The sequence below is a fragment of the Sus scrofa genome, chromosome 7 (assembly GCF_054392235.1).
Source record: "Sus scrofa isolate SSC_HxYL_T2T_F1_AM1 chromosome 7, Sscrofa_HxYL_maternal_Yorkshire_Landrace_v2.0, whole genome shotgun sequence".
Taxonomy (NCBI): domain Eukaryota; kingdom Metazoa; phylum Chordata; class Mammalia; order Artiodactyla; family Suidae; genus Sus; species Sus scrofa.
The window spans coordinates 85,480,588-85,505,465 of record NC_139389.1 but is presented as its reverse complement, the minus strand read 5'-3'; the positions used below and the strand labels follow the sequence as shown (position 1 = coordinate 85,505,465).

General features: G+C 40.8%; 2 protein-coding genes across 15 annotated transcripts in view; both read left to right on the top strand.

The window, feature by feature from the left end:
• LOC102166266 (uncharacterized) overlaps positions 1–24,878 on the top strand; it is a 565,109-nt gene that overhangs the window by 56,007 nt on the left and 484,224 nt on the right.
• The window catches only part of LOC102160313 (T cell receptor delta constant), a 660,440-nt gene that overhangs the window by 234,481 nt on the left and 401,081 nt on the right, over positions 1–24,878 (top strand). For 5 of the 14 annotated variants that reach the window (XR_014810870.1, XR_014810864.1, XM_021099280.2 and 2 more), the window contains exons 1-2: positions 9,768–9,874; positions 10,085–10,386. The exons of 8 other annotated variants lie outside the window; for them this stretch is intronic. Coding sequence is in view for 3 of the 6 variants with exons in the window: in XM_084969262.1 (XP_084825388.1) it covers positions 9,826–9,874; positions 10,085–10,386 (351 nt within the window). In the remaining 3 variants the exon portion in view is untranslated. Of the gene's footprint in view, positions 1–9,767; positions 9,875–10,084; positions 10,408–24,878 lie in introns of those variants that run through there. One more of the 14 variants, XM_084969258.1, reaches the window with a different exon arrangement.

Genomic DNA, 24,878 nt, shown 5'->3' with positions numbered 1-24,878 from the left:
CTACTTTCTCCTAAATAGTAATCTACATTTGGGGGTCTTAATGAGTTCTTACATATTTGACAACCCAAATCAGCCGCTCTTCCTAGATGGATTTTATAAAATTGCTTCTCTCTATGTATTAGGTATATTACGAGTAATGTTAGGTTTATTTTTGTGTGTGAGTTGAAAGAGTCCCTGTTGCAAATCACAGCACTCACGATGGCAGAAAAAAAATTAGCTTTTGTATTTTCTATCTTCTCATTTAAACCCAATGGTATATAGGGACTTTAATATGACCAATTATTTGGAAATAAGAATGCTTTAAACTTTTCTCAAAAATCTCTTTATCTTTATTCCTAGTACTCTGAAAGAGTAAAATGGATTTTCAACACTACTGGAAAGTGAGACCCATTAGGCATCCTCAGCTGAGCTTCTGTAGAGAATTTCCACAATCAGATTGTTCTCAGAAGTTGCTAACTCAAAACCCCAGGACAAGATGGATTTAGATACTACACAAAATACATAGCTTCTGCCCAGGACCACTGGAACATAAGATTTCTTCATGACTCATTTTCTTTTGCATACTCTTGTTTATTCATATATTTTCTAATTTAAGATTATAACTCTGACATAGTCTATCCAGTTCCTCTTATTATTAGTAGTAATTTTCCTAATTATTGCCTTTATTGGAGATAATACTCAATTTATTCATTCCTCTAAATATAATGTTATTATAACCAATTTGGAAAATGGTCAAATGTATGTTACACTAGCATTGTCAATATGATACTCTTTGCAGGCAATTCCTAAGTGAAAAAAATCTTTACATTGAAAAACATGTAATATACAACAGCAATTATTTCTCAAAGGAATACCCAGAGACGGTATACTTACAGCTACTGGATACGATTTCCTAAGCGGAAATCAGTTTCTTCACTGCCAATCCAGAACTAGGGTTATTTGTTTAATTAGTTAATAGGACTATTAGGCCATTCCAAGGACATGACTCCCAAACATTCCACATGCACTATTTTTCCTTACAAAGAGTCTAAGCGGATGGAAATTTTCCTCAAGAAATACTCCTCAGAGTAATGAAACTATTTATAATCAATCGTTATACAACTTGAAGTGGTCATTGAAAAAGTTTTCCTCATATTAGCTGACAGATTAAATAATATAGCCAAAGCTCTGTAGGCACCCACGCGCGCGCGCGCACGCACACACACACACACACACACACACACACACACAGAGTGAAAATTCCTTAAACAAAATGCTTGTGTGTATTATAATAATCTCATAATTTATTTACACCTTTCAGAGGAATCTTGCCATTACTAATAATTCACATTGACTCTGCATTAATACTGCAAAGGAGTTCAAACAATTTAAGCAAAAATAGATGGATGATAGATAGATAGATAGATAGATAGATAGATAGATAGATAGATGATAGATAGAAGGAGTCTAGTTATTCAAAATAGACTCAGAAAATCATTTGGACTTGCTTTCTTAACCAGGGCTGGGAAATCTTGGTTCATGATTGCAAAGTGTCATTTTAGAATACTTTTAGTTTACTTGTTTATTGCATGGTTCTGTTGGGGTCTTAAATATTCCTGTACAATCATAGTCTCGATGATGGATTCAACAAATAATCCAGAGACAGAAAAATCAGATAGAGACATGTTTATCAGTAGGCAAACCAAAAATCACATCTCCACCGGCCAAAACACTTTGCAGACGAAAATCAAGTATGGGAAATATCTGGATAATTTTTGAAAGTATCTTCTGCAACACTGTGTTTTTCCCTAACCATGGTAAAAAGCAATCACAGATTACATTTTATACCTGTTCAGGTGATCAACAGCTCATCCCGGAGAACAGGTTTTTACAAACTAACCAATCAGTGTCAGCTCCTGGCTTCTGAAAGTCGCTAATGAAGGGAGGACTCACTCCAATGGACACACCCCTACGTGCCAACCAATCAACAACAGATTCACTGTAGTGACCATGCTTCTACAGATGATGTCAACACATTATACCTCTGAAAGCTTGCCAAACCCTGAATTCTATGTTTCTCCCAAATCCTATCTAAATCAGCCATTTGTGGTGCTTAGCAAGGATTGTCTGACTTGCTTATCTATTGCAAGGAAATTTCAGCTTTATCTTTTTATCTCGTATATTGGGTAGAGGGCTCATCCTTTGACAGCTGTCAGTGTATATTTTCTTATGGGATATTAGGACTTTGGTAACTTTTAAAATTATTTTTCTTCTACACTCACAACCTAATATCAATGGCATCTGTACTTGTTTGAAACTCAGTATTAGCAAAGTATTTGATGTGATATGGGAACATACAAAATCATCATTAATGATTACAGGGAAATAAATTTCTCTTTGCAGCTCAGTCCCATCAGAATAGTGATGTTTTCTTCTAATTCTGTATTCTTCTAATTCACTGGTTCCAAAGTCAGCTTTTTCAAAGCGGTTTTGTGTTATTTTAGGGTGATTGTGTCCACCTGATAGTGAGAATGTTTACCGCATCAAAAATATGCTATTTATTTTAAAAATTTCAATTAAAAAAGACAAGTTTTCCAGCTTAAAAAAGGGCAAAGTATTTGATTAGGTCCTTTTAAAAACACATATGAATGACCAATAATCACTTTAAAGGATATTCTATATCAGGAAGCAACAAAATATGGCCCGTGAACCAAATCCATCTAACAATTGTCTGATTTAGAATCTATTTAAATACATGTTCTCTTTAGTGTGAAGGGCTCTCCTTGATTTGATGTTGATCTTATGGGATGAAAGACAGCCCCGTGCAGTGACTCAGCCCGAGGACACATTCCTGTCCTTGAAGGGACCCTAGGGCAGATGAGGCCCTACTTGTAAATATTTCAGGAGCCCTGTTTTAGCCTGTTAAGTCCAGGTTCCCAATCAAGGCATCCAGATCCAACTAAAACATACCTCAGTAGGGAGCAGCGAAGCTTTCATAGGAGACCCTGGCAAAGGCAAATCTTCGGTCTGAAGAAATCACTGGCCTGAGAAGACTCTCTCACATGTCTCAGGGCTCTGACTGAGTGTTGTTGAACAGAACTTTAAAGAAGCTGTGTAAAATTGTTCAAAGTAATGTCTCCATACGGCCACAGAGGGGCAATGCTGCTTCAAAGATTAACTCTTGTCCCCCCCCCACCCCAACCTCCAACACGTACATATTCTTTAAGTAGCCAGAAAGGATCCTTTTAAAATCTGTTAACTTATTATCTCCTACTTTGCTTCAATTTACATCTATCATTCTTAGATGCATGTAGGTGTCTATCTAGCTACCTATCCATTCATGTGACTAAATAGTATCTGTGTTATTCTAGTCTAACAGTTTGAAAAATATGGCTTTGGAAATCAACAATTCTATGAATAATATGTGTTGTCCTTCAAGATCAGGGGCACATTAGCCTCTATGATATAAATTTATAATGTTTTCACCCAGACACAGTCGGGCTTCCAACCGAACTGAGTTAACCTGTGTCTGGAATTCCCTGACCCCAGTCTTTACTGGGAAATCTGGTAGGTTTAAGTCCCAGTTCAAGCATGTCCTCCATCAGAACTATTTCTCTGATTGGGCCCAGAAGCAGAATTCATGATTATTATTTTTCGGCACGTGATATAGATGCACCTTTCTCTTTAGCAGGTTTTATCTGACGTACTTGAATACTGAGACTCAACTGACCAAAGAGTGGAACTATATCTCTTTCATTAATGAGACCCCAGGGTGGACATTTCAGTAGGCACTTAGTAGCATTAGTAGATATATATTGAAGGTGTAAATTAATAAAAAAAAATAAATAAAAAAGAAAACACATAAACAATTCAACAAAAATTTTAAAAATCCCCTTAGAATCTATGCTGGGATAGAATGGGGTTAGACTAAGGAATGGGAACACTTGTCATTGTTTCCTACTGGACTGTGATGATGTTTTCTTTGATAGAATCTGAGATGACATCAAATACAGAGACTACAAAAATGTTCTCTGTGCTTTAAAAAAAAATGGGCTCCTTATTTCTTTTAACTTCTATTATTTATAATGCAGATCTGCACTGTTTTTAGGGCTGCTTTGGAATTTACTCTCAATTTCTGTCTCTATACCCTGCTGTGTTGACATCCAAAGGTAAATGGATTCTTAATATTTTTGTGTTTTATGTACGAAGATAAGGTGTGAAGACAATGTTAAATGCTTGTTCAAACTAAGGATGAGAACTCCCAAAAATGTTGCATTTCTGAATGGTCATGGTCTGATGTCTTCTGAAGTCTGCAGAATTTTTCTAGTTTCTCTCATCCATTTGGAGATCAGAGCTCCTCCACAGCAGATAATTACAGTACTTTTCAAGGTATTTTCCCATATATATTCATAGAAATATTTCACTTGTCTGGTTATATTTTAGAAGAGATGTAATTTGAAATTGGTTTAATTATCATCTATCATTTCTTAGGGTCATGTAAAATGTGAGCACATCTGAAAATTTGTGTTAAAATTTGAGTTCCATGAGGACAAAAGCAGTATATATTTTCTCTGTTCTGACTCATGACCTTAGCTTATAATGGTATATCATGCCCCTTTTGTGTCTTCAGTAGACTTTAGATTAGTATTTGCAATATAAAAGAAATGCCCCTTTATATGCTAAACTTGTGACTTCATGGGAGTCATTTTCTTCCTCATTATAAAATATTATGCCTATTAGCACATCAAGAGGTCTTGATATATGATTTTTAACATTCTCGGAGGTGTCAGGAAAAGGAAGAGGTGGTAGTGGGAGAGAAATTCTAGATTGCTCTTTATTAACATGTAAGGAGGGAGTTTCTGATTTTCCTTTCTCTCGCTCTTTCTTTTTTTTTTTTTTTTTTTGGTCTTTTTGTCTTTTTTAGGGCTGCACCTGCAGCATATGGTGGTTCCCAGGCTAGGGGTCTAATCGGAGCTACAGCTGCCGGCCTACACCACAGCCACAGCAACACCAGATCTGAGACGGACTTACACCACAGCTCATAGCAACACCAGATCCTTAACCCACTGAGCGAGGCCAGGCATTGAACCTGCAACCTCATGGTTCCTAGTCGGTTGTTTCCGAAGCTCCACAACGGGAACTCCCTGATTTTCTATGAAAACGATTTTCAGCAATTCTTTGTTAGGGCATATGGGGAAGTGCTTGCTTTGTGAAAAATAGCTTTAGGTGAAATGACTTGTGAGAGGGTGGGGCCTGTTGAAAGAATTATAGCAGATGTGAACTTAAAGTCAGAGTTCAAGCTGGCTGAGAAGACTAGACGATCACCTGAGCTGTCACTGAGCCTTGGTGCCAGGAACAATGGACAAGATTCTGGGAGCATCATTTTTGGTTCTGTGGCTTCAACTAGGCTGTGAGTTGTAGAGACGAACCCTTAGAATATATCATCAATTGGAAAGAATAAGAAAAATTCATGCAAGTAGAAACTTTAAAAAGGAAATATCAATGTGGGGACCTGATGATATTTTACCTCTTTAAACAGGGGTGAGCGGCCAACAGAAGGAAAAAAGGAACCAGCAGCAGGTGAAACAGAGCTCTCAACCTTTGACAGTCCAGGAAGGAGACATTTCAATTCTGAACTGTACTTATGAGAACAGTGCCTTCAACTACTTCCCATGGTACCAGCAACATCCTGGCAAAGGACCTGCATTATTGATCTCCATGAGGTCAGGTGTAAATGAAAAGGAAGATGGAAGATTGAGAGTTTCCCCCAGTCAAAGTGCCAAACATGTGTCCTTGCACATCAAGGCTTCCCAGCCTGGAGACTCAGCCACCTACTTCTGTGCAGCAAGTGCACAGTGCAGGCACCTGCAGCCTGTACCCAAACCTGCAGCTGAGGCTCCAGCCAAACCCTGCTGTGTAGATGAAATAGTCACACATACACACAAACACACACACAATCTATTTAAGAAAACTGAAATAATGCAAAATTTATTCTTTCATCAGAATGCAATTGCTATAGAAAATCAAACACAAAACAAAGTCTCTAGAAACTTCCAAATATTTGAAATTTATGCACTAAATTTTAAAATAACCTTAGGTTTAATAAGCAATTACAATGGCTATTAGAAAATATTTTGAAAGAAAATATAGGGAGGGAGTTCTCATCAGGTCTCAGCAGAAACGAATCTGACTGGGAACCATGAGGTTGAAGGTTTGATCCCTGGCCTCGCTCAGTGGGTTAAGGATCTGGCGTTGCTGTGGCTGTGGCATAGGCCAGAAGCTGTAGCTCCGATTAGACCCCTAGCCTGGGAACCTCCATATGCCGCGAGTGTGGCCCTAAAAAAGCAAAAAAAAAAAAAAAAAGAAAAAAGAAAGTATAGTGAAAATATATAAGTATAAATATGTATGAGATGCAGTTAACATAGTATATAAAAGGAAATTTATCTTTTCAAATACTTATACTGCTAAAGAAAAAAGTTTGAAAAATAATTATCTGGTCTTTCAGCAAAAGATGATAGAAAAACAAAAGTAAATTAAACCCAACATAGCTGAAAGAAGGAAATAATAAAATGTTTAATCAGTGAAATGCAAAAAAAAAAAAAAAAACCTAGAGATAACCATGAAATAAAAAACTAGTTTTGTTAAAATGATTAATAAAATTAGAATATTCTTGGGTAGAATTATGAAGGGAAAAAAGAAAAAGAAACCCAACCATAAATATAAGGAATCAAAAAGAAAACCATTCTACAGGCTTTACAATGTTGAAAGGGTAATAAAAGAATGAATACACTTAATAAGTTCAAGCCACTGAGTAAGTGTACAGAAGTAGACCCACATAAATTGGGAAAACTGATTTTTTTTGACAAAGGTGCAAAGACAGTTCAAGGGAGGTAATATAGTCTTAGTTTATGATGTTGGGACAATTACATATTCTTGGGGAATAATTGAAAATTGGCCTAAATCCCATCCCTTATACAAAATGTTTGAGGACAGTCTCAAAATGGACCACACATTCAAGTGTAAAATATAGAACTATAAATGTTTTAGAAAAAAAATAAGAGAATATCTTTATGAACTAGGGTTAGAAAAAAAGATTTTTGGAGTTCCTGTCGTGGCTCAGTGGAAACAAATCTGACTAGCATTCATGAGGATGCAGGTTTGATTCCTGGCCTTGCTCAGTGAGTTAAGGATCTGGGCGTTGCTGTGAGCTGTGGTGTAGGTCGCAGACTTGGCTCATATCCTGCGTTGCTGTGGCTGTAGTGGCTGTGGTGTAGGCCAGCGGCTGTAGCTCCAATTCAACCCCTAGCCTGGGAACCTCCATATATCATGGGTGCAGCCAGAAAAAGACCAAAAAAAAAGAAAAGAAAACAACATTTCTGACATGACACCAAAAGCACAAACCGTAAAAAAGTAAATAATTTACATTTTATCAAAACTAAAAATGTTTACTGTGGGAAAGACACTACTAAGAGAATGAAAAAGACAAACCTCAGAATGGCAGGAAATATTTGCAAAATATATTTTCATCAAAAGACTGATATTCATAACACAATGGACTCTCTCAACTCAGCAGGAAGAAAAGGAAAAATGCAACTGAAAACTGGACAAAAAAATTCATGCAGTTCACCAAAGGGCTATGTGGTTAGGAAATAAGCATATAAACAGAGGTTCAATATCATTAGCCATTAGGGAAATACAAATTATAGCCACAAGACACCTCACATTACTTATAAGGTCTAAAATAAAAAATACAGACAACACCAAGTTCTGACAAGGATGCAGAGAAATGAATCTCTCATACATTGCTAATGGATGAATGGTATAGTCATTCTAGGAACTCATTCAGCAGTTTCACATAAACTTAAATAGTCACTTGTGTTATAGTCCAGCAATCACACTCTTGTAATTTATGCTTCAGAAATGAAAAACTTATGTTCACACAAAAGTCTGTACATAAAAATTTATGGCACCTATATTTGCAATGGCCCCAAACTAGAAACCAGTCAAGTGTTCTTTATTGGGTGAATAGATAAATATGCAGGAGTATATCCACACAATGAGATATTGCTTATCCACCTTTCTCAACTTGCAGGAGGCTTATATCACAATAAACCATTTTAGGTTGAAAATACCCTGAGTCAAAAATGTGCTTACTATACCTAACCTGCTGCCTACAGTTGGGCAAAATCATCTAACACAAAGTCAATTTTAAAATAAAATGTTGAAAAGAAAATCATGGACATGGAGAACAGACCTGTGGTTGCCAAGGGGGAGGGGAAGGGAATGGGATGGACTGGGAAATTGGGGTTAATAGATACAAACTGTTGCCTTTGGAATGGATAAGCAATAAGATCCTGCTGTATAGTACTGGGAACTATATATAGTCACATATGATTGAGTGTGATAATGTGAGAAAAAGGAATGTATACATGTATGGGTGACTGGGTCACCTTGCTGTACAGTAGAAAATCAACAGAACACAGTAAACCAGCTACCATGGAAAAAATAAAAATCATTCAATTAAATGAATAAATAAACAAAGTGTTAAAAATCTCATGGAATTTCTTGAGTATGGTACTGAAAGTGAAAATCGAAATGGCTGTGTCTGCACCGAATGATTGTAAGTGCACAAGTTGTTTGCCCTTATTATCCTGAGGCTGGTTGGGGTCAGCTGGCTGTTGCTACCCAGCATCATCAGGGAGTATCTTACCCCCTTGCTGCTAGCTCTGCAAAAGATCACATTTCAAACACTGAAACATGGTTTCCTGAAGGCATGTGGCTCTCTCGCCAATGTAAAGTCAAACGTTTTAAGTTGGGAGCTCCCACCTTGATGCAGTGGGCTAAGACCCACTGCAGTGGTTCGGGTCACTGTGGAGGTGCAGGTTTGATTCCTGGCCTGGCACAGTGGGTAAAAGAATCCAATATTGCCTCAGTTGAAGCTCAGATTCAATCCCTGGCCCGGGAACTGCCACATGCAGCAAGTGTGGTCGTAATATTTTTTAATGCTAAGTTGATCCAACATAAGTTGAGAACAGTCTGTAGTGATTAAAAGGAAAAGACCGTTCATACATGTGATAGTGTAGCTGGATATCAAGGATGTCATGCTGAGTAAAAAAGTCAATCACAGAAGGCAAACTGGTGTATGATTACGTCAATGCATTATTATTACTCCATACATAATGTATGATTCTAGTTATACAACATTTTCAGGAGGAAAAACTGAAAGAGATGCAAAGGGAATGAGTAGTTGCCAGGGGTTATCAAGGTTGCAGGGGTGGGGAAGGTGTGCAAAGGAGGAATACAGACAGGTCAAGTAACCCTGTACCATGACTTTAGTGATGGGGAACCTATACAGGTGATAAAACGTCTATGAGTTTTTAAGAGTCATTAGATTCTGGATGTCGAAAAGTACATACAGGCTGAATGAATGACCAGTAAGTTGATTACAAGAAGTGTTCAGAGCCTATATTAATCTCTTTTCAATCAGCGAGCAACACTTTTCTGCGGAGTAATTATCAAAGTATGTCAGCTTGTTTGGTCCTCAGTTCCCCTCAGCGCAAACCTTTAGCACTAGTTGCTTTTTCCAAGCCCCTTGTCAGGCTCTGCCTAACTAACTTAAGGACCAGGGAAAGACAGGTAGACCAAGTGAAGGTTTGTGCGGAGCCAGACTTTTTCTCATCTGTGCATATGACACGTGGGCTGTGAACATAACAAGCCCTACTTCCTGTCTGGGGGAGTCACACAGGAACCCAGGGACTATGTATATGAGCTGCCAGACACTCCAAGACACTGAACGCTCAGCCTGAGGCACAACAAAACACTCTTGTGCAGGGGAATCCGTGCCACATGCCGCTCTCCAGCCTGCTCTGGCTCTTCCTGGCCTCCGTCTTCTCTGGTAGGGATGGTCCCACACATGGTGGGAAGGTTCAGGGGGAAAGGACTGCACACAGGCCCGGGTGCTTCACATGGACTCGGGGAGGAAGGGGGATGGCCGGAAAGCAGGCATATTATGATTTCAACTGGGCTTGTCTTTGGGTCCCAAGGTAGTCTAATTCCTCCATTATTTTATTCACTGCTTATCTCTGTTTTCTGATTTTTCCCACAGGATCCGGTGTGTCACAGAAAGTTACTCAAGACCAGCCAGTTGTGTCTAGGCAAGTTGGAGAGGAAGGCACCTTGAACTGTCGGTATGAAACATCGCAGAGGGATTACTACCTTTTGTGGTATAAACAGCCTCCCAGTGGAGAGATGACTTTCCTTATTCGTCAGTATTCTACTGGCTGGAATGCAAAGGAAGACCGCTACTCCATAAACTTCCAGAAAGCACAAAAATCCATCAGCCTCACCATTTCAGCCTTACAGATGAAAGACTCTGCAACATACTTCTGTGCTCTCTGGGAACTCACAGTGCTTGAAACAATAGGAAAAGCTGAACAAAAACCCCAGAGCTCAACACGAGAGAGCCCCCCTGCTATAGGACCCAAGCCTATATGCACACCTGCAGACCCCAGACAAGAAGTGGTTGTCCCGTGGTTACTTCATCTGTGGTCTGGATGAGAAGGTTTCATTCTAAATTACAGCTCCTACCATGTCATGTGGAGCAGGTGTCCTGAGTAACTTTCTACTAATACGTTCTCAGTCTTGACTTTTTGACTTTAAAGCGATTGTACAGAACACGTGCACACTTGTCTAAAGTTGAAAGCTTGCCTCATATAACAACTTAAATGGCAGTTTCACTTAAATATGCTCACATCACACATTTGATCTAGTTCTCTGGCATCGTCAGGAAAATCACTTCCGTAGTCTTTTCCGCTTATGCCTTGCATCAACTAGGGTACAGTCAGAGAAGCAGAATCAAAGGTGACACAGGATAAGTAATTAGTTATAAGGATAGGAATCCATGCAATGGCTTGAGCTGGGGGAAGAGTCTATGAAAAGCTATCATCTTTGTATCTGCAGTTGAGCCAGATCACACGTACCATCCAAATCTTCCGCAAATGTCTTGTGTGTCCAAACCTGTCCCAGAACTACACAGGGAAACACATTCTAGGATATGTATTTCCAAGTAGTTCATTTGAGGCAGTGTAAACGTCAGTATCCTCCTTGCTAACTTGGCCTCCATCTGTACTTCTTCGAACAACTTTCAAATAAAGACAAAAGCAAAACTGTGCTTCCTTCAAGTATGATGCAATAATTCCTCATTCAATCAGAAACAAGCTAACCTCTCCTGCAAAGAGTACACCAAGTTCATTTATCCGTTTTGGGGTGATGTTCTTTTCTTTTCTGATGAGTCATATGCTCCCATTGACTCCTGTATCCTAATGACTGAGAAATAACGAAGAACTACAGATTGGCTCATATTAGCCCATCTTGGGTTATTACATTCAGGAAAGCAGGAGAGGGGAGTTAAAGCTGGTTGATATGTGCATAATTATATTCATATCAAAATGGAAAAAATTTTCGTAACTATTATACTTCCTGTTTCTGTAAATGACCACATTATTGTAACTGGTATTAATAACTACCTGCCCCATTACCCATTCCATAATCTTTTTGTTCACAGGAAGCACCTCCCCTCACTGCTCTACTTGACTTTCTATTAAACAAGCTCCTCATTGACGAGTAATGCCTTGTGGAATGCCATAAAGATGAATAAGGGATTCAGCAAGTCCGCGAGTGTGGTTTGGACAGACGTTTGCCTGGCATCGAAGGCAAAACCAAGGGACTATTTAATTGGAAGCGATTTTGCCAATACCTAGGAAAACTGATATACTGTGTTCTGGGAAACATCAGTCAGCAGGATACTGACTTCACATCAGAAGCAATGGGATTCACCAAGGAAAAGCATTGTTCAAGTGTTAAGTGAAAATAAACAAATAAGACTTTCCATCCAGCTTCTTAGGAACAGGAACCTATTTTTAAATGGTCTTTGTTTAAAATCACTGCTAAGAGGATAGAAAGTGAAGGCAGACCGGTGCACTATATGTGCAATGCTTATTTCCGAAAAAGGACTCAAGAGCACAATAGAGTAAAGGCTTATACAAATCGGTAAGAAGACAGTTAAAGAGAATGGCAAAGTCTTGGAGATGCAACTCAGAAACATCATATCCAATACCTAATAAATACACACAGACCTTGATATTATTCTTCTTGGAGAAAAGAAGGTAAAACCTCATCCGAGTGTTCCATCTGTGTCCTCTCAGCACCCTGAGTAGGTATCCGTGTACTAGAATAGGACCGTGTAGGGACAGGGGAAAGAGCGACTGTCTCCAGGAAAGGAATTGATTAAGTAAATTTCCTAGGCGCTTCCAGCATTGAACTGATGTGGAGAAAACAGCAAGCACTAGCAGGTCACGGATGTGGACAATGAAAGAAAGGCAGATTGTACTAGAAAACAGAAGGTTGGTGTTTATTAATCTTACCATATTTCAGGCACTGTAGTAGGCACTTCAGCTGCGTCATCTCATTTAAATGTCACAAACCCTATGAGAGAGATGTTATTGTTCCTAGGGTTTGTTGTTGCTGTTGTTCTTGTTAATTTGGGAAATAAGACATAACTTTCCTAAGTTGAAAAGCATCTCTAACTTCTACTTTCAACCAGCAAGTAGCATTTTAGGGGACTCCTAATGGAAAATATGCGGACTACGAAGACGCCCTTGCCCCAGAGCAGACTGAATGGATGGTTCAGTGATGGTGACATGACTGGTTTAAACTGGAACCTAAAGGGAACGAGAAAAGAAGATGCCACTCCTAGGTATAAATTGCCCCAGAATCACTAGATGAGGAAATCACCCCCTAACCAGTTAACAGTGCTGAATGCTTTAGCAAGACTCTCATAGAATAGTGTGCTGGGGGAAAAAGGGCTACAGTGAAAGACGGGATGTTAGTCCTTAAACACTTCAAGCACATTTCCCTATCAGGACCTGTGCCCCTGGCCTTGGCCCTCTCTACTGTAATGCTATTCCGCACCCCCCCACCCCCGCCAAACATCTACATGGCGCACCTCTGAATTCCTTCATGTATTTTCTCAAAAGTCACCCCAGGGTGGGCCCTTGACCTACATCTTAATATTTTCCTTCCTTGAGAATCAGGCTCTACACTCACTGCCTGTAGCAAGAAGGAAAGCTGGGGCATTGGCATCTGGTGTCCTGCTGAATGAAGTATTTTGTGATGCTTCAGCGCACCTCCCTGCTGCCCTCTGGTGTTCACGGATGACATTGTGGGGAAGCCTGGTCATAGCAGGAACTACCATTGGCAGCAGATCCAGGCAGTCAACTTCCTGAGGCAGGAATCATAAGAGATGATGCAGGAGGCCTGGCTGGTTTTTTCTTTCTTTCTTTCTTTTTCCTTTTGTCTTTTGCCTGCCAGATGTGAAGCTGATTGACTTCAAATGACCAATAAAAGACAGGAGATGATACTGGCTGGAGACTAATAGGCTACCTTGAAAAGACAGCTCAAAGTGATTACAGAAGATGGGACATGTTTCCTCTGGCAAGCGAAATGGTGTTGACTGCTCCGGCCTCTCTTGTAGTATAGAAATAGGCTGAGAAGTGGTAGCAAGACTCAAGGATGAAAGAAGAAATAAGGAGTTGTAGCAAATGCTGCATAGAATACTCTTTCCATATTATCATATGCCACCCAGTCTCTCAATATGCTGCCCTAATGAGCTGATTTCCCACTAACAGTTACAAACATGATAGACCATGGACACAGATGATAATATTCAAATCTGCTGTGAAACATGCTAAGTGCACCTCCTAAAAATATCATGCTTTATCTTGTGGATCGAATTCTTGGCAATTTCAGGCAGCGTCTCCCAAACTCACCAAGCTTTTCTGCATTGCTGCAGCGTATTGAGTGAATATGGCAGGGAGGGTATTATCCAAGGTAGTTACTTAAAAAAAAAAAAAAAAAAGTATGGCCGCACCCATGGCATATGGAAGGTCCTTGGCCAAGGTTTGAATCCGAGCCACAGCCTGTGACCTACTCTGCAGCTGAAGCAATGCCAGATCCTTTAACCCACTGCACCAGCTGCGGTTTGAACCTGCACCTCTACAGCAATCCAAGCCACTGCCGTTGGACTCTTAACCACTGGAAACTCCAGTGGAAACTCCTATCCTAGGTGATTGATTGTGTTCTCACTCAGTTCTTACTGGAACCCTTCATGCTAGGGTCCCTCCATCCTCCTTTAGGGAGGCAGTGAAGCAAAGTGCTTGAGATCAAAGACTTGGGCTGTATTTCTAGATCTACCACTCATCCCTTGAGTGATCTCAGCTAAAGCACTCAGTGGGGTTTAGGCTTTGGTTTCTTCATATCTACAGTGTGGAATTTGGTTGTGTCTGCCAGGCAGCGTTCTTATGAGAGTGAGTGATGATGAACGCTAGTGCTGAGCCCAGCGCCCAGCAGAAAGATCCCGGCCACTTAGAGAAAAGGACATGCGAGAGGTTCAGTACCTTGCCTGGGGTTGCAGAGTTAAGTGTCAGGGTGGAGCCCTCCCTCCATAGCCTCTTGAGAGCTGATGCCTTTCCTCACCTCAGCAGTAACTGTCCATCTCAACAGAGTACTCTATTGTCTTCATGGTGCTTATTGCAAATTAAAATTGTCTTTAAAAATCCACTTATGTGCTTTTTTGTCTTCCCACTGCATCGGCTGCCTTTGATATGCTCTTCACTGCTGCCTCCTCTTGCCTAACAAGGCTTAGCACAAAGGAGTCCCAGTCTACACGCACACACATGCACGCACACGCACACACACACACACACACGAACAGGATCCTATGGGGCCTTCACAGAACAGAACCCACCTCCATGCCCTCTGCCTGACCCTTGTGTGGAGAAAAACATGTGCCTCGTAGACTCCTTCCCTGAGTCTAAAAAATAAATTTAATCAGAAAAGTGAAAAAAAATGCACAAAGAAGACAGTCAGTCAAGACAAAATAATGATAGCTTAGCCACTGAAGAAAATGTCAAGGTGCCGTGGAAACAAATCCAACTGGTATCAATGAGGATTCGGCTTCAGTCCCTGGCCTTACTCAGTGGGTTAAGGAGCCGGCATTGCCATGGACTGTGGTGTAGGTCGTCCACAGCTAGGATCCAGTGTTGCTATGAAAGGTGCTGTAGGCTGGCAGCTGTAGCTCTGATTTGTTCCCTTGCCTGGGAACTTCCATATGCCTCACGTGCAGCCCTAAAAATAAAAAGCAAAAAAAAAAAAATTACAGAAATGGGTTTGGGAAATAAGTAGTAACATATCATGTAACTTTGTAGATTTATGCTGTTGGTGGTATTCCTTTCCTGAAATGTGTAATGCTTTTATTTCTGAAAAGTATACGCTCTCCAATTTTTTAATCCATAATTGTATGTTTTTTTAAAAGGCCAATCTTATAAGTTTCAGGGGCTACAAACTTAAATCCTCCTCTGGACATATTTGTAATGCTTTGAAATTCAACCTACACACAGTGCAGGAAGAAGGTGAGCAAGTTTCCACAAAAAAAAAAAAAAAAGTGAATTTCTCCTTGGATCTGCACCTAGGGGGCGCTGGTGTGTAAACTGAAAATGCCTTTTCTGTAAAAGGTCAGAACAGGCTCACAAACACTTTCCCGCCCTGCAGTGTAAAGAGATATTCTGACAACATTTCTTGCTCAATGACATGGGAAGCATCTCAGAATCCACAGGCAGGTAATTTTGTTAAGGCAGCCTCTCTTTCTAAGGGTCAGCATAATGTCCCTTGGAAGAAGAAAGGTACATACCTTGTCATTCCTCACCCTCAAAGCAACCTGGGTTCAAGTTCCCTGGTCATCAGACTTTTGCTCGTGGGGAGTCGCCCAGAAAGGAGCTCGTTGTCTCTTTGCTGCCCCACCACGATCTCAGTGTTCACCCTGATGCTTGAGCTGCTCCTGTTCCTCCTGAGTGAGTACCGTTCCATTGTACTCCCTTGGCCACACATGGGACCTTGCTCTGGTTTGCCTTTGAACTGGGACTTTTCCTTTTAGCCAGGTTCATTGATTCAGCACTGATGTTTCAGGAGAAGCCGGAGCCCAGTCAGTGACCCGGCCTGACGACCGCATCACTGTCCCTGAAGGAGACCCTCTGGGGCTGAGGTGCAACTTCTCATCTTTGTTCCACCTTTTCTCTTCTGGTACATGCACCACCCCCACCAAGGACTCCAGCTTCTCCTGAAGTACATATGTGGAAACAGCCTTGTTTTAGGCATCAAAGACTTTGAGGCTGAATTCAGGAAGGGTGAAACCTCCTTCCACTGGAGGAAAACATCCACCCATTGGAGCAATTCAGACAAATATTCTGTGTTTTGAGTGACACGGTGACCGAGTCTGCAGGGGGAGGGGAACACAAATGTACTGGCACATTGCAGCTTAAAAGACTCGGGGTCTCAGCTTGAGCTTCTTTTTAAAGCAGTTGGCACGTTCCGTGAAGGCAAACAGTACAGAGAAGACAGAATCCTAGACATCGTTGATTCCTAAAAACATCCTAGATTCCACTTCCCTTACCGTCTGTTCTTCCTTCCTTCCTTCCATCATCTCTTTCTTTTCTTTTCTTTTCTCTTCTTTCTTTCTTTCTTTTTCTTTCGTTCTTGATCTCTCTCATTCTCTCGCTCTTTCTTTCTCTCTCTTTCTCTTTCTTTTTCTCTCCCTTTCTCTTTCTTTTTTCATTTTGAAAAGGAAAGACTAACTTTTTAAGTTCAGTGTTCACAGCAGGGTGGGGCTGCAGGGTGGGGCTTCATGTCACTGAGGCTCACCTGAGCAGGGTTTGTTGGGTGAGCTGATTGGCTACAGAAACTGGAACCTGTCCAGAACAATCCTGACACCCAACCTGCAGGGGTTCAGCTGTGTATCTGAAGGAGACAATTTCCCAGAAACAAGGCAGAGTCATGAAGGGGCTGGTGCGCCCTGTGCTGGGGCTTCTGTTGGCCCAGGTTTGCTGTGAGTTGGGGCTGCCCCACAGGGGGATCTCAAGGACTGAGCAGCTGCTGTACTGTTGAGGGGGTTGGGGGTAGGATGACAAGTCCTGCACACTTTCTATCCTTCTCCTCATCCAGAGGGACATTCAAGGTTCTGTGGGGGTTACAATGACCTTCATCTGTGACTGTCGCTCTGTTTCTCATCAGGTGTGAGAGGGATGGATGTGGACCAGAGCCCCCCAGCCCTGAGTCTCCAGGAGGGAGTCAGCTCCACGCTCTGGTGCAATTTTTCCTCTTCCACGCGGAGTGTGCAGTGGTATCGTCTGGCCCCAGGAGGCCACCTCAGCCACCTGTTTACCATTCCTGCAGGGACCCAGAAGAATGGCAGATTAAACGCCACGACAGTCGCTACAGAACGCCGCAGCTCACTGTACATTTCCTCTGCCCAGACCACAGACTCAGCCACGTACCTCTGTGCTGGGGAGCACAGCGCTCCCCAGGCACCTGCAGCCTGTACAGGAACCCTCCGAGGGGCTCAGCCCCTCCTCCAGCCACCGCCCCACCACGAGGCCCCCACAGGGCATTCACATGGCTTTTTGTTCCTCACCTACACTGGTACACATTTAACCACTGACACTTTTTGGCCCACAGATTTGGGACTTCGGCCTCTGTCTTCCCTTCTCAATCTGTATCTCCTTCTGCACTAGAACCTCTAGTAGCTAGAGGGTCCCTGGTAAGAGGACAGAGTTAAGATAATTATGTAGCCACAGTGTGCCGGATTCCAAAATGGTACGAGTGCAAGGAACGAAAAGAACAGAAAGATCACTCCAATGAAGATGTTTTCCAGCTTAGCTGGCTGTCTCAAGAATGTTCAGGGCTGCCTCACTGCACTGCGTCCCCACAGGCAATTGCAAAGCCTCCCATCCCATCCTGCTGGTGCTGCCAAGCACACCAAAAATATGTGCTCAGTGTTTATACGTGAACCTGGTCACTTCAAACAAATTTCTTCTCTTGTAGCTCTGGACGCAAGAAGTCTGAGATCAGTTTCACTGGCTACAGTCAAAGCCTTGGCAGGATCCATTCCTTCCTTTGGCTGGACATTACACACTTATAATGTCTTTATGGTGTCAGTGTAAGTTTGTACCTCTTAATCCCCTTCACCTCTTTCACCCCCTCTCCCTCCTTTCTCCTCTAATAACCAGGAGTTTGTCCCCTGTATCTCTAAGTCGGTTTCTGTTGTTCTGCACTACAGATGTCATATGGAAGTGAAGCATTTTCCTTCTCTGCCTGACTTACTTCACTAGGTCGTAAAACTCACCAGGTCTATCATGTTGTCCCAAAGGACAAGATTCCATTCTTTTTCATGGCTATGTAATATTGCTTTGTATATGTGTTTGTATATAAGTGTACAATGGATGAATACTGAGGTTGTTTCCATATCTTGGCTTTTGGAAATAAGGCTGCTGTGAACCTTAAGGTACATATATATTTTTGGACCCGTGTTCTATTTTCTTCTGATAGACACCCAGGAATGGAATTGCTGGATTATATAGAACTCATACTTTCACATTTTTGAGGCATCTGCATGTGGTTTTAAATAGTGCTGTGCCAGTTTATTTTCCCAGCACGAAGACACAAAGGTTCCCTTTTCCTCATATCTTCGAAAAACTCATTATTTCTCTTTTTCTTTTTCTTGTTCTTTTTTTGACGATAGTATTCGTATAGATGTGAGGTGACATATCCTTGTGGTTTTGACTTGCATCTTCCTGATGATCAGAGATGATGAGTACCTTTCCCTTGTCTGCGGGCCACCTGCATGGTTCTTTGGAAAATGCCTCTTCAGGTCCTCTGTGTATCTTTCAAACTCTGTGTAGTTTTAACTGTGCATGTAGTAGTTCTCTATATACTTTGGACATAACCCCTATTGACTAACCACTTGCAAACATCTTCTCCCATTCTATAGGCTGCCTTTTTTTGTGTTAATGATCTCCTTCACTCTGCAAAATATTTCTGTTTAATTAGGTCCCATTTTTCAGATTCGGGGTCTTTTTATGTTCTTGCCTGGGAAGACCAATGGAAAAAGAATAGTGCAAAGATGAATGTCAGCAAGCATACTGCCTGTATTTTCTTTAAGGAGTTTATGAGCTCAGGTCTCACGTTGCAGTTTAATCCATTCTGAGTTTTGTGTTGAACATGTTGTGAGAGAATGTTCTCGTTTTCTTCTTAACTATGTACTTGTCCAGTTTTGCTCAATACCAGTTTTTGAAGAAACCGTGTTTTCCCTGTTGCTCATTCTTGCCTCTTCTGTCACAGATTGCTCATATGTACCAGGCGTTGATTCTGGGCTCTCTATTCAGTTCCATCGGCTGAATCTCAGCTTTTGTGCCAGCACCTTAACATGTTAGACTACTGAAATTTGTAGGGTATTTTGATACTGGGGAGTGTGATATCTCCAACTTTGTCCTTTTTCCTTTTTCCAAAATTGCCTTGGCTTTTGGGGGTCCTACAAATTTTAGGATGATTTGTTCTAGTTCTGTGAAAAACGCTGTCTTGTGAGAGGGATCGTGTTGAATCTGTAGATTGCTTTGGTAGGTAAGGACACTTTAACAGTGTTCATTCTTCCAGCCCAAGAACATCGAATATCTTCCAGTATTTGTACTGTCTTGCATTTCCTTTATCAGTGTCTTATAGTTTCAGAGCACAGGTCTTTCAGCTCCTTGGTTAAATTTAGTCCTAGGTATAAGTTTCTTTTTGATTCAATTGGAAATTGGATTTTTTTTTTTTTGTCTTTTTGGCATTTCTTTGGCCACTCCTGTGGCATATGGAGGTTCCCAGGCTAGGGGTCTAATCGGAGCTGTAGCCGCCAGCCTCCGCCAGAGCCACATCAAAGCAGGATCCGAGCCGCATCTTCGACCTACGCCACAGCTCACGGCCATGCCGGATTGTTAACCCACTGAGCAAGGTCAGAGATCAAACCCGCAACCTCATGGTTCCTAGTTGGATTCGTTAACCACTGCGCCACGACGGCAACTCCCTCTTTTTGATTTCTAATTATTGTGGTAAGGACTTCAAGTAGTGTGTTAAGTAGAGTATCAAGAGGAGGCATCCTTCTCTTGTTCCTAATCTTATAGAAAAAGCTTTGAGAGTTTTACTATTGAACACGATGACAGGTCTGGGTTTGTCATAGATTGCCTTTATTATTTTGCATTATATTCCCTTTATACCAAGTATGTTGAAAGTTTTTATCATGAGTGGATATTTAATTTTGTCAAAATCTTTTCCTACATCTATTGAGATGATCATGTAGCTTTTATCCTTCATTCTGTTGATGTGTGTTACGTTGTCTGATTTGGGAATTTTGGGGTGGGGGCGGACCTAGGGGTCAAAACAGAGATCAGCTGCCAGCCTGTGCCACAGCTATGGCAATGCCAGATCTGAGCTGCATCTCTGACCTAAGCTGCAGCTGGGTGCAATGCTGGATCTTTAACCCACTGAGCAAGGCCAGGGATTGAACCCACATCCTCACAAGCACTATGTTGGCTTCCTAACCCACTGTGCCACAGTGGGAACTCCCTCACATCTGGGACTTTGTGATACAAAACAGAAAACAAAAGCCTTATTTCCACAGATTCTATATTCTAGAGCTCACTGACCAATAGAACTTTCTGATATGGTAGAAATGTTCTATATCTGCGTTAATCAATAACCACTAGCCTATTGTCATTACTGAGCACTTGAAATGTGACTGGTATGGTTTAGAAACTAAAACTGTAATTACATTTAATTTTAATTTAAGTAGCCTCATGTGCTAGAGTTAAAGTAGAAGCTACTACATAGGACAGCTCAGTTCTTGAAGATGACACAGTACATACCCTCAAGATACATGAAGACAGTTCCCACAGTTAGCAGGTCATGCTAATATAGGTTGACAAATGCTGTTAAGTGAGAGTTTCTGAAGTTCCATGGAGTCATACCAGTATCCCATCCAAGAGGGCACATCTGTGGCATATGGAAGTGCCCAGGTTAGGGGTCAAATCAGAGCTACAACTGCCAGTCTACACCACAGCCACAGCAACAAAGGATCCAAGCAGCATCTGTGACCTACACCACAGCTCACGGCAATGCCAGACACTTCACCCACTGAGCGAAGCCAGGGATTGAACCCACAACCCCATGGTTCTGGTCAGATTGGTTTCTGCTGCGCCACGATGAGAACACCCATCCAAGAGTTTTGTTTAAAGAAGTCTTTTTAGAGAAATTCATATCTGATAGAAATTCATATCTGATAATTTGATATGTCAAATTATGTTATTTTGTAAAAATCCCTATTATGTGTAAATGTAATGTAGTGAGACAGTAAATAAATATGAGCTCAAAATTGAACAATTTACAACCACGATAATCTGTATGACAACAGAGAAACAGGTATGCTTTATCTTCCATTTCGAGATCACAGGCCATCTAAAGATAAATTATGGGCTATTCCACATTTATTAAAATGCCTGTGACCTAATACATTCCATTAGCACATGCAGAGACACATATACTACACAATTCTGATTAAATTGGAAATGGCAAAAGAAAAATTTCATTTCCTTCTGATGCTCTAGTTTTAAAAATCCAAGAATCCATTTTTAAAAGGCAAATTGTTCCTCGTCAAACAATATCAGTGTGTATTAACTCCTTTCCAAGCCTTGACAAACAATTGTACCACTTGAATTAGAAAGCACTGTGTAAGGAACTCTTCCTAAAATCAGCAGTTTTTGATCCAACCACAGGGGGGCAGCACCTGCAAACATAGACCCCTGCCCCCCTTCTGAAGATGGGTGAAACAGTGGTAAGTCTGATTGGCTGACTCAAATTGCAGTCACTCCTTTCCCCTTTCCTTCCAAACGGCAGTGGTATACCACAAGGTTTCTCTGAGTCTAGAAGAAGCTTATACAAAGAAAATCCATTAGACACACAGTCAGATTCAGCAACTCTTTTCTGGAGAAGAAGAGGAAGATGGTACTCATAATACCTGTGTTGATCTTATGGATGCAACACATAAGATCCCGTGAGTCTGGGGTTTCCCTGATTGCTTCCAAACACCTCATCTATCTGCAGGCAACTGTAGGAAGGAGATTTTCTGATTGAGAGTAAAGATGTTGAGAAAAACACAAAAACTAAAAAGTAGGAAGGTAGAGGGTGTTGGGGAGGGAGTCAAGGAGAGAAGAGGAACATACACAAGAAGAATGAGAGAGACCATAGTAGCTGAGAGGATAGACATCTAAGCGGACTTTCTCTGATGCCTCCCACTGTTTCTCTCAACAGAAGTGGACGGACAGCAGATAAACCAAATTCCTAAATTCTCGCTCCTACAAGAAGGAGAGAACTTCACCACATACTGCAATTCCTCAAGCACTTTATACAGCTTTCAGTGGTATAAGCAGAGGCCTGGGGGGAGTCCCGTCTTCTTGATGTTGTTGACTAAGCCAGGAGAAGTGAAGAAGCCGAACAGATTGACAGCTCGGTTTGGAGACACTGGAAAGGACAGCTCCCTGCACATCACGGCCGCCCAGTCTGCAGATGCAGGAACCTACTTCTGCGCGGAGGCACAGTGCTCTGGGAGCATCTGCTGCCTGTCCCCAAACCTCACTGTGGGCCCCAGGTGCAGCTCCTCCTCATCTCTCCTCAGAGCAGGAGCCAGAGGAAGCTGAAGTCACAATGTCTATGAAGAAACTGAACTTTTAAATTAAAAAATCCACAGGCTCAGGTAGCGTTATTAGAGGATTTTACCAAACATTTGAACAAAACTTAGCATAAATTCTACACAATTTCTTCTAGAAAATAGAAAGAAAACAATTCCTCATTCATTTTATGAAGCTAGTATTACCCTGATAGCAAATCACACAAAGACAATGCCAAAGAAAACTCCAGAGAAATATTCCTCATTAATATAGACACAAAGTTGGTTAACAAGTTTGATAAATATTAACAAGTAGAACTCATCAGCATATAAGAGAATAATTCATTAAGCACAAATGGATTTTTTTTCAGGGATGCAAGACTTTCTTCAATGTTTGATAATCAATTGATGGAATTCATCGAAGTAACAGAGTAAAAAATAAAAAAGAGAGAATCACAAGATCATATTACTCTATGCAGAAGTAACACTTGCCAAAATTCAATGGTCAACCCTCGAGAAAACTCTGAAAAAGGAATAGTGGGGAATTTCTTCAGCAGCTAATAGTATGTTTACTGGTAAAACACTATATACTTTTCCCTAAGATTGGGGACAAAACAAGAGTATCCACTCTCATCACTCTCCTTCAGCATTGTGCTAGATGTTTTTGCTGGGGCACTAAAGCAAATAAATGTAAACACATCTTATAGGCCAGGAAAGAAATCTAACTGCCACTATTTCTAGATGACGTGATTATCTATGATGACAATCCCAAAGAATACACCCCAAAAACTCCTAGAAATATTAAGTGGGTTCTATATGGTCACAGGATATAAGATAAACATGCAAAATCAAATGTATTTCTACATACCAGTAATAAACATGCAGATCCTGGAGTTTCCATCCTGGCTCAGTGGAAAGGAATCTGACTAGCATCCATAAGGACACAGTTCAATCCCTGGCCTTGCTCAATGGGTTAAGGATCTGACGTTGCCATGAGCTGAGGTGTAGTTCACAGATGCAGCTCAGATCTAGTGTTGCTGTAGCTGTGGCGTAGGCCAGCGGCTACAGCTCTGATTGGACCCCTAGCTTGGGAACCTCCATATGCCCAGGGTGCACCCCTAAAAAAAGACTAAAAATAGAAATTAAAAAAAACCAAAATATTCTCCTAAGTTTATCTTCCTAAATTACAGAATAAATGAGTATTTTTAACAGTACTGTCATTAGTTCTACCATTAAAAGTTATCATTAGTAGGTGATCTCACATGAAAAATAACAGGAGTTAATAACTCTGAGCTCCACTGGCACAGTTTGTCTTTTGACTTCTACTTCCCACAGATAATATAGATTCAGCCAGGAAGAGACTGTTAGCAGTACATATTGACTGACGATTTAGATGTTTCATAAACTCTGTTAAGAGTATCTGAGAGATCAAATATAAAGTTAGAAGAATATCTGATTTGTCCCACCAGAATTGCATGAAATGGGCAACATACTAAGTGATTTTCAAATTAACCTGCCACTTGAAGTAGTAAGAAATAAGAATGTTGTATGAAACAAATACCAAGTATACACACATAAAGCAAATAGGAAAGAAAATATCCTGAGCACAAAGAGGAGAAGAAAGCTTCTGAAAATTTTTCATTTTAATAATTAGAACAAAAATTTAGAAAACATCATCCTATGTGCAGTAAATAAGCAGTGTTTGTAAAACATCAAGAAAACAATCTAAAAGCATGAAAAGCTGAAATGGAGAAGAATAAGATGAGCAGATGGAGATGGGTGGCAAAATAAAATTTTTGATAAAATTAATACTGAAACAATATTACAATAAAAACTGGAAAACAATTGCACGATGTGCCAAGTAAGAAATATCATCTTATTTCTCAGAGGCTTCCTAACTTTTATTTTCTTATCTATAGCATCTGAACTCCATGGCCCTCCTTCAGTCTTTAGCACCTAGTCTCATTGTTTTGACCCAGTTCTGGGTAATACCAATTATCTTATTAATTCCCAATTATTCAATATCTATCTTCTTATAATGATCAATATCTATCTTCTTATAATGCATATTTGGCAAGCAGAGTTCAAGAATACCATGCAAATGTGCAAAATTGGGGTCACTGAAACCTGTTGTCATCTTCAACACTAACTAGACTCACTAACTAGAATGCCCAAAAGCAGTCATTTTCTCTGAAATCCTCTCTCATTGTCAATTCCTGCTGTGACTGTATTAAATCTTCTCACTCTTCTCAGACTTCCTATCCAAAACCTCCACTATTCACTCTTGGGAGGCACTTACTTTCTATTTAGAAAAACA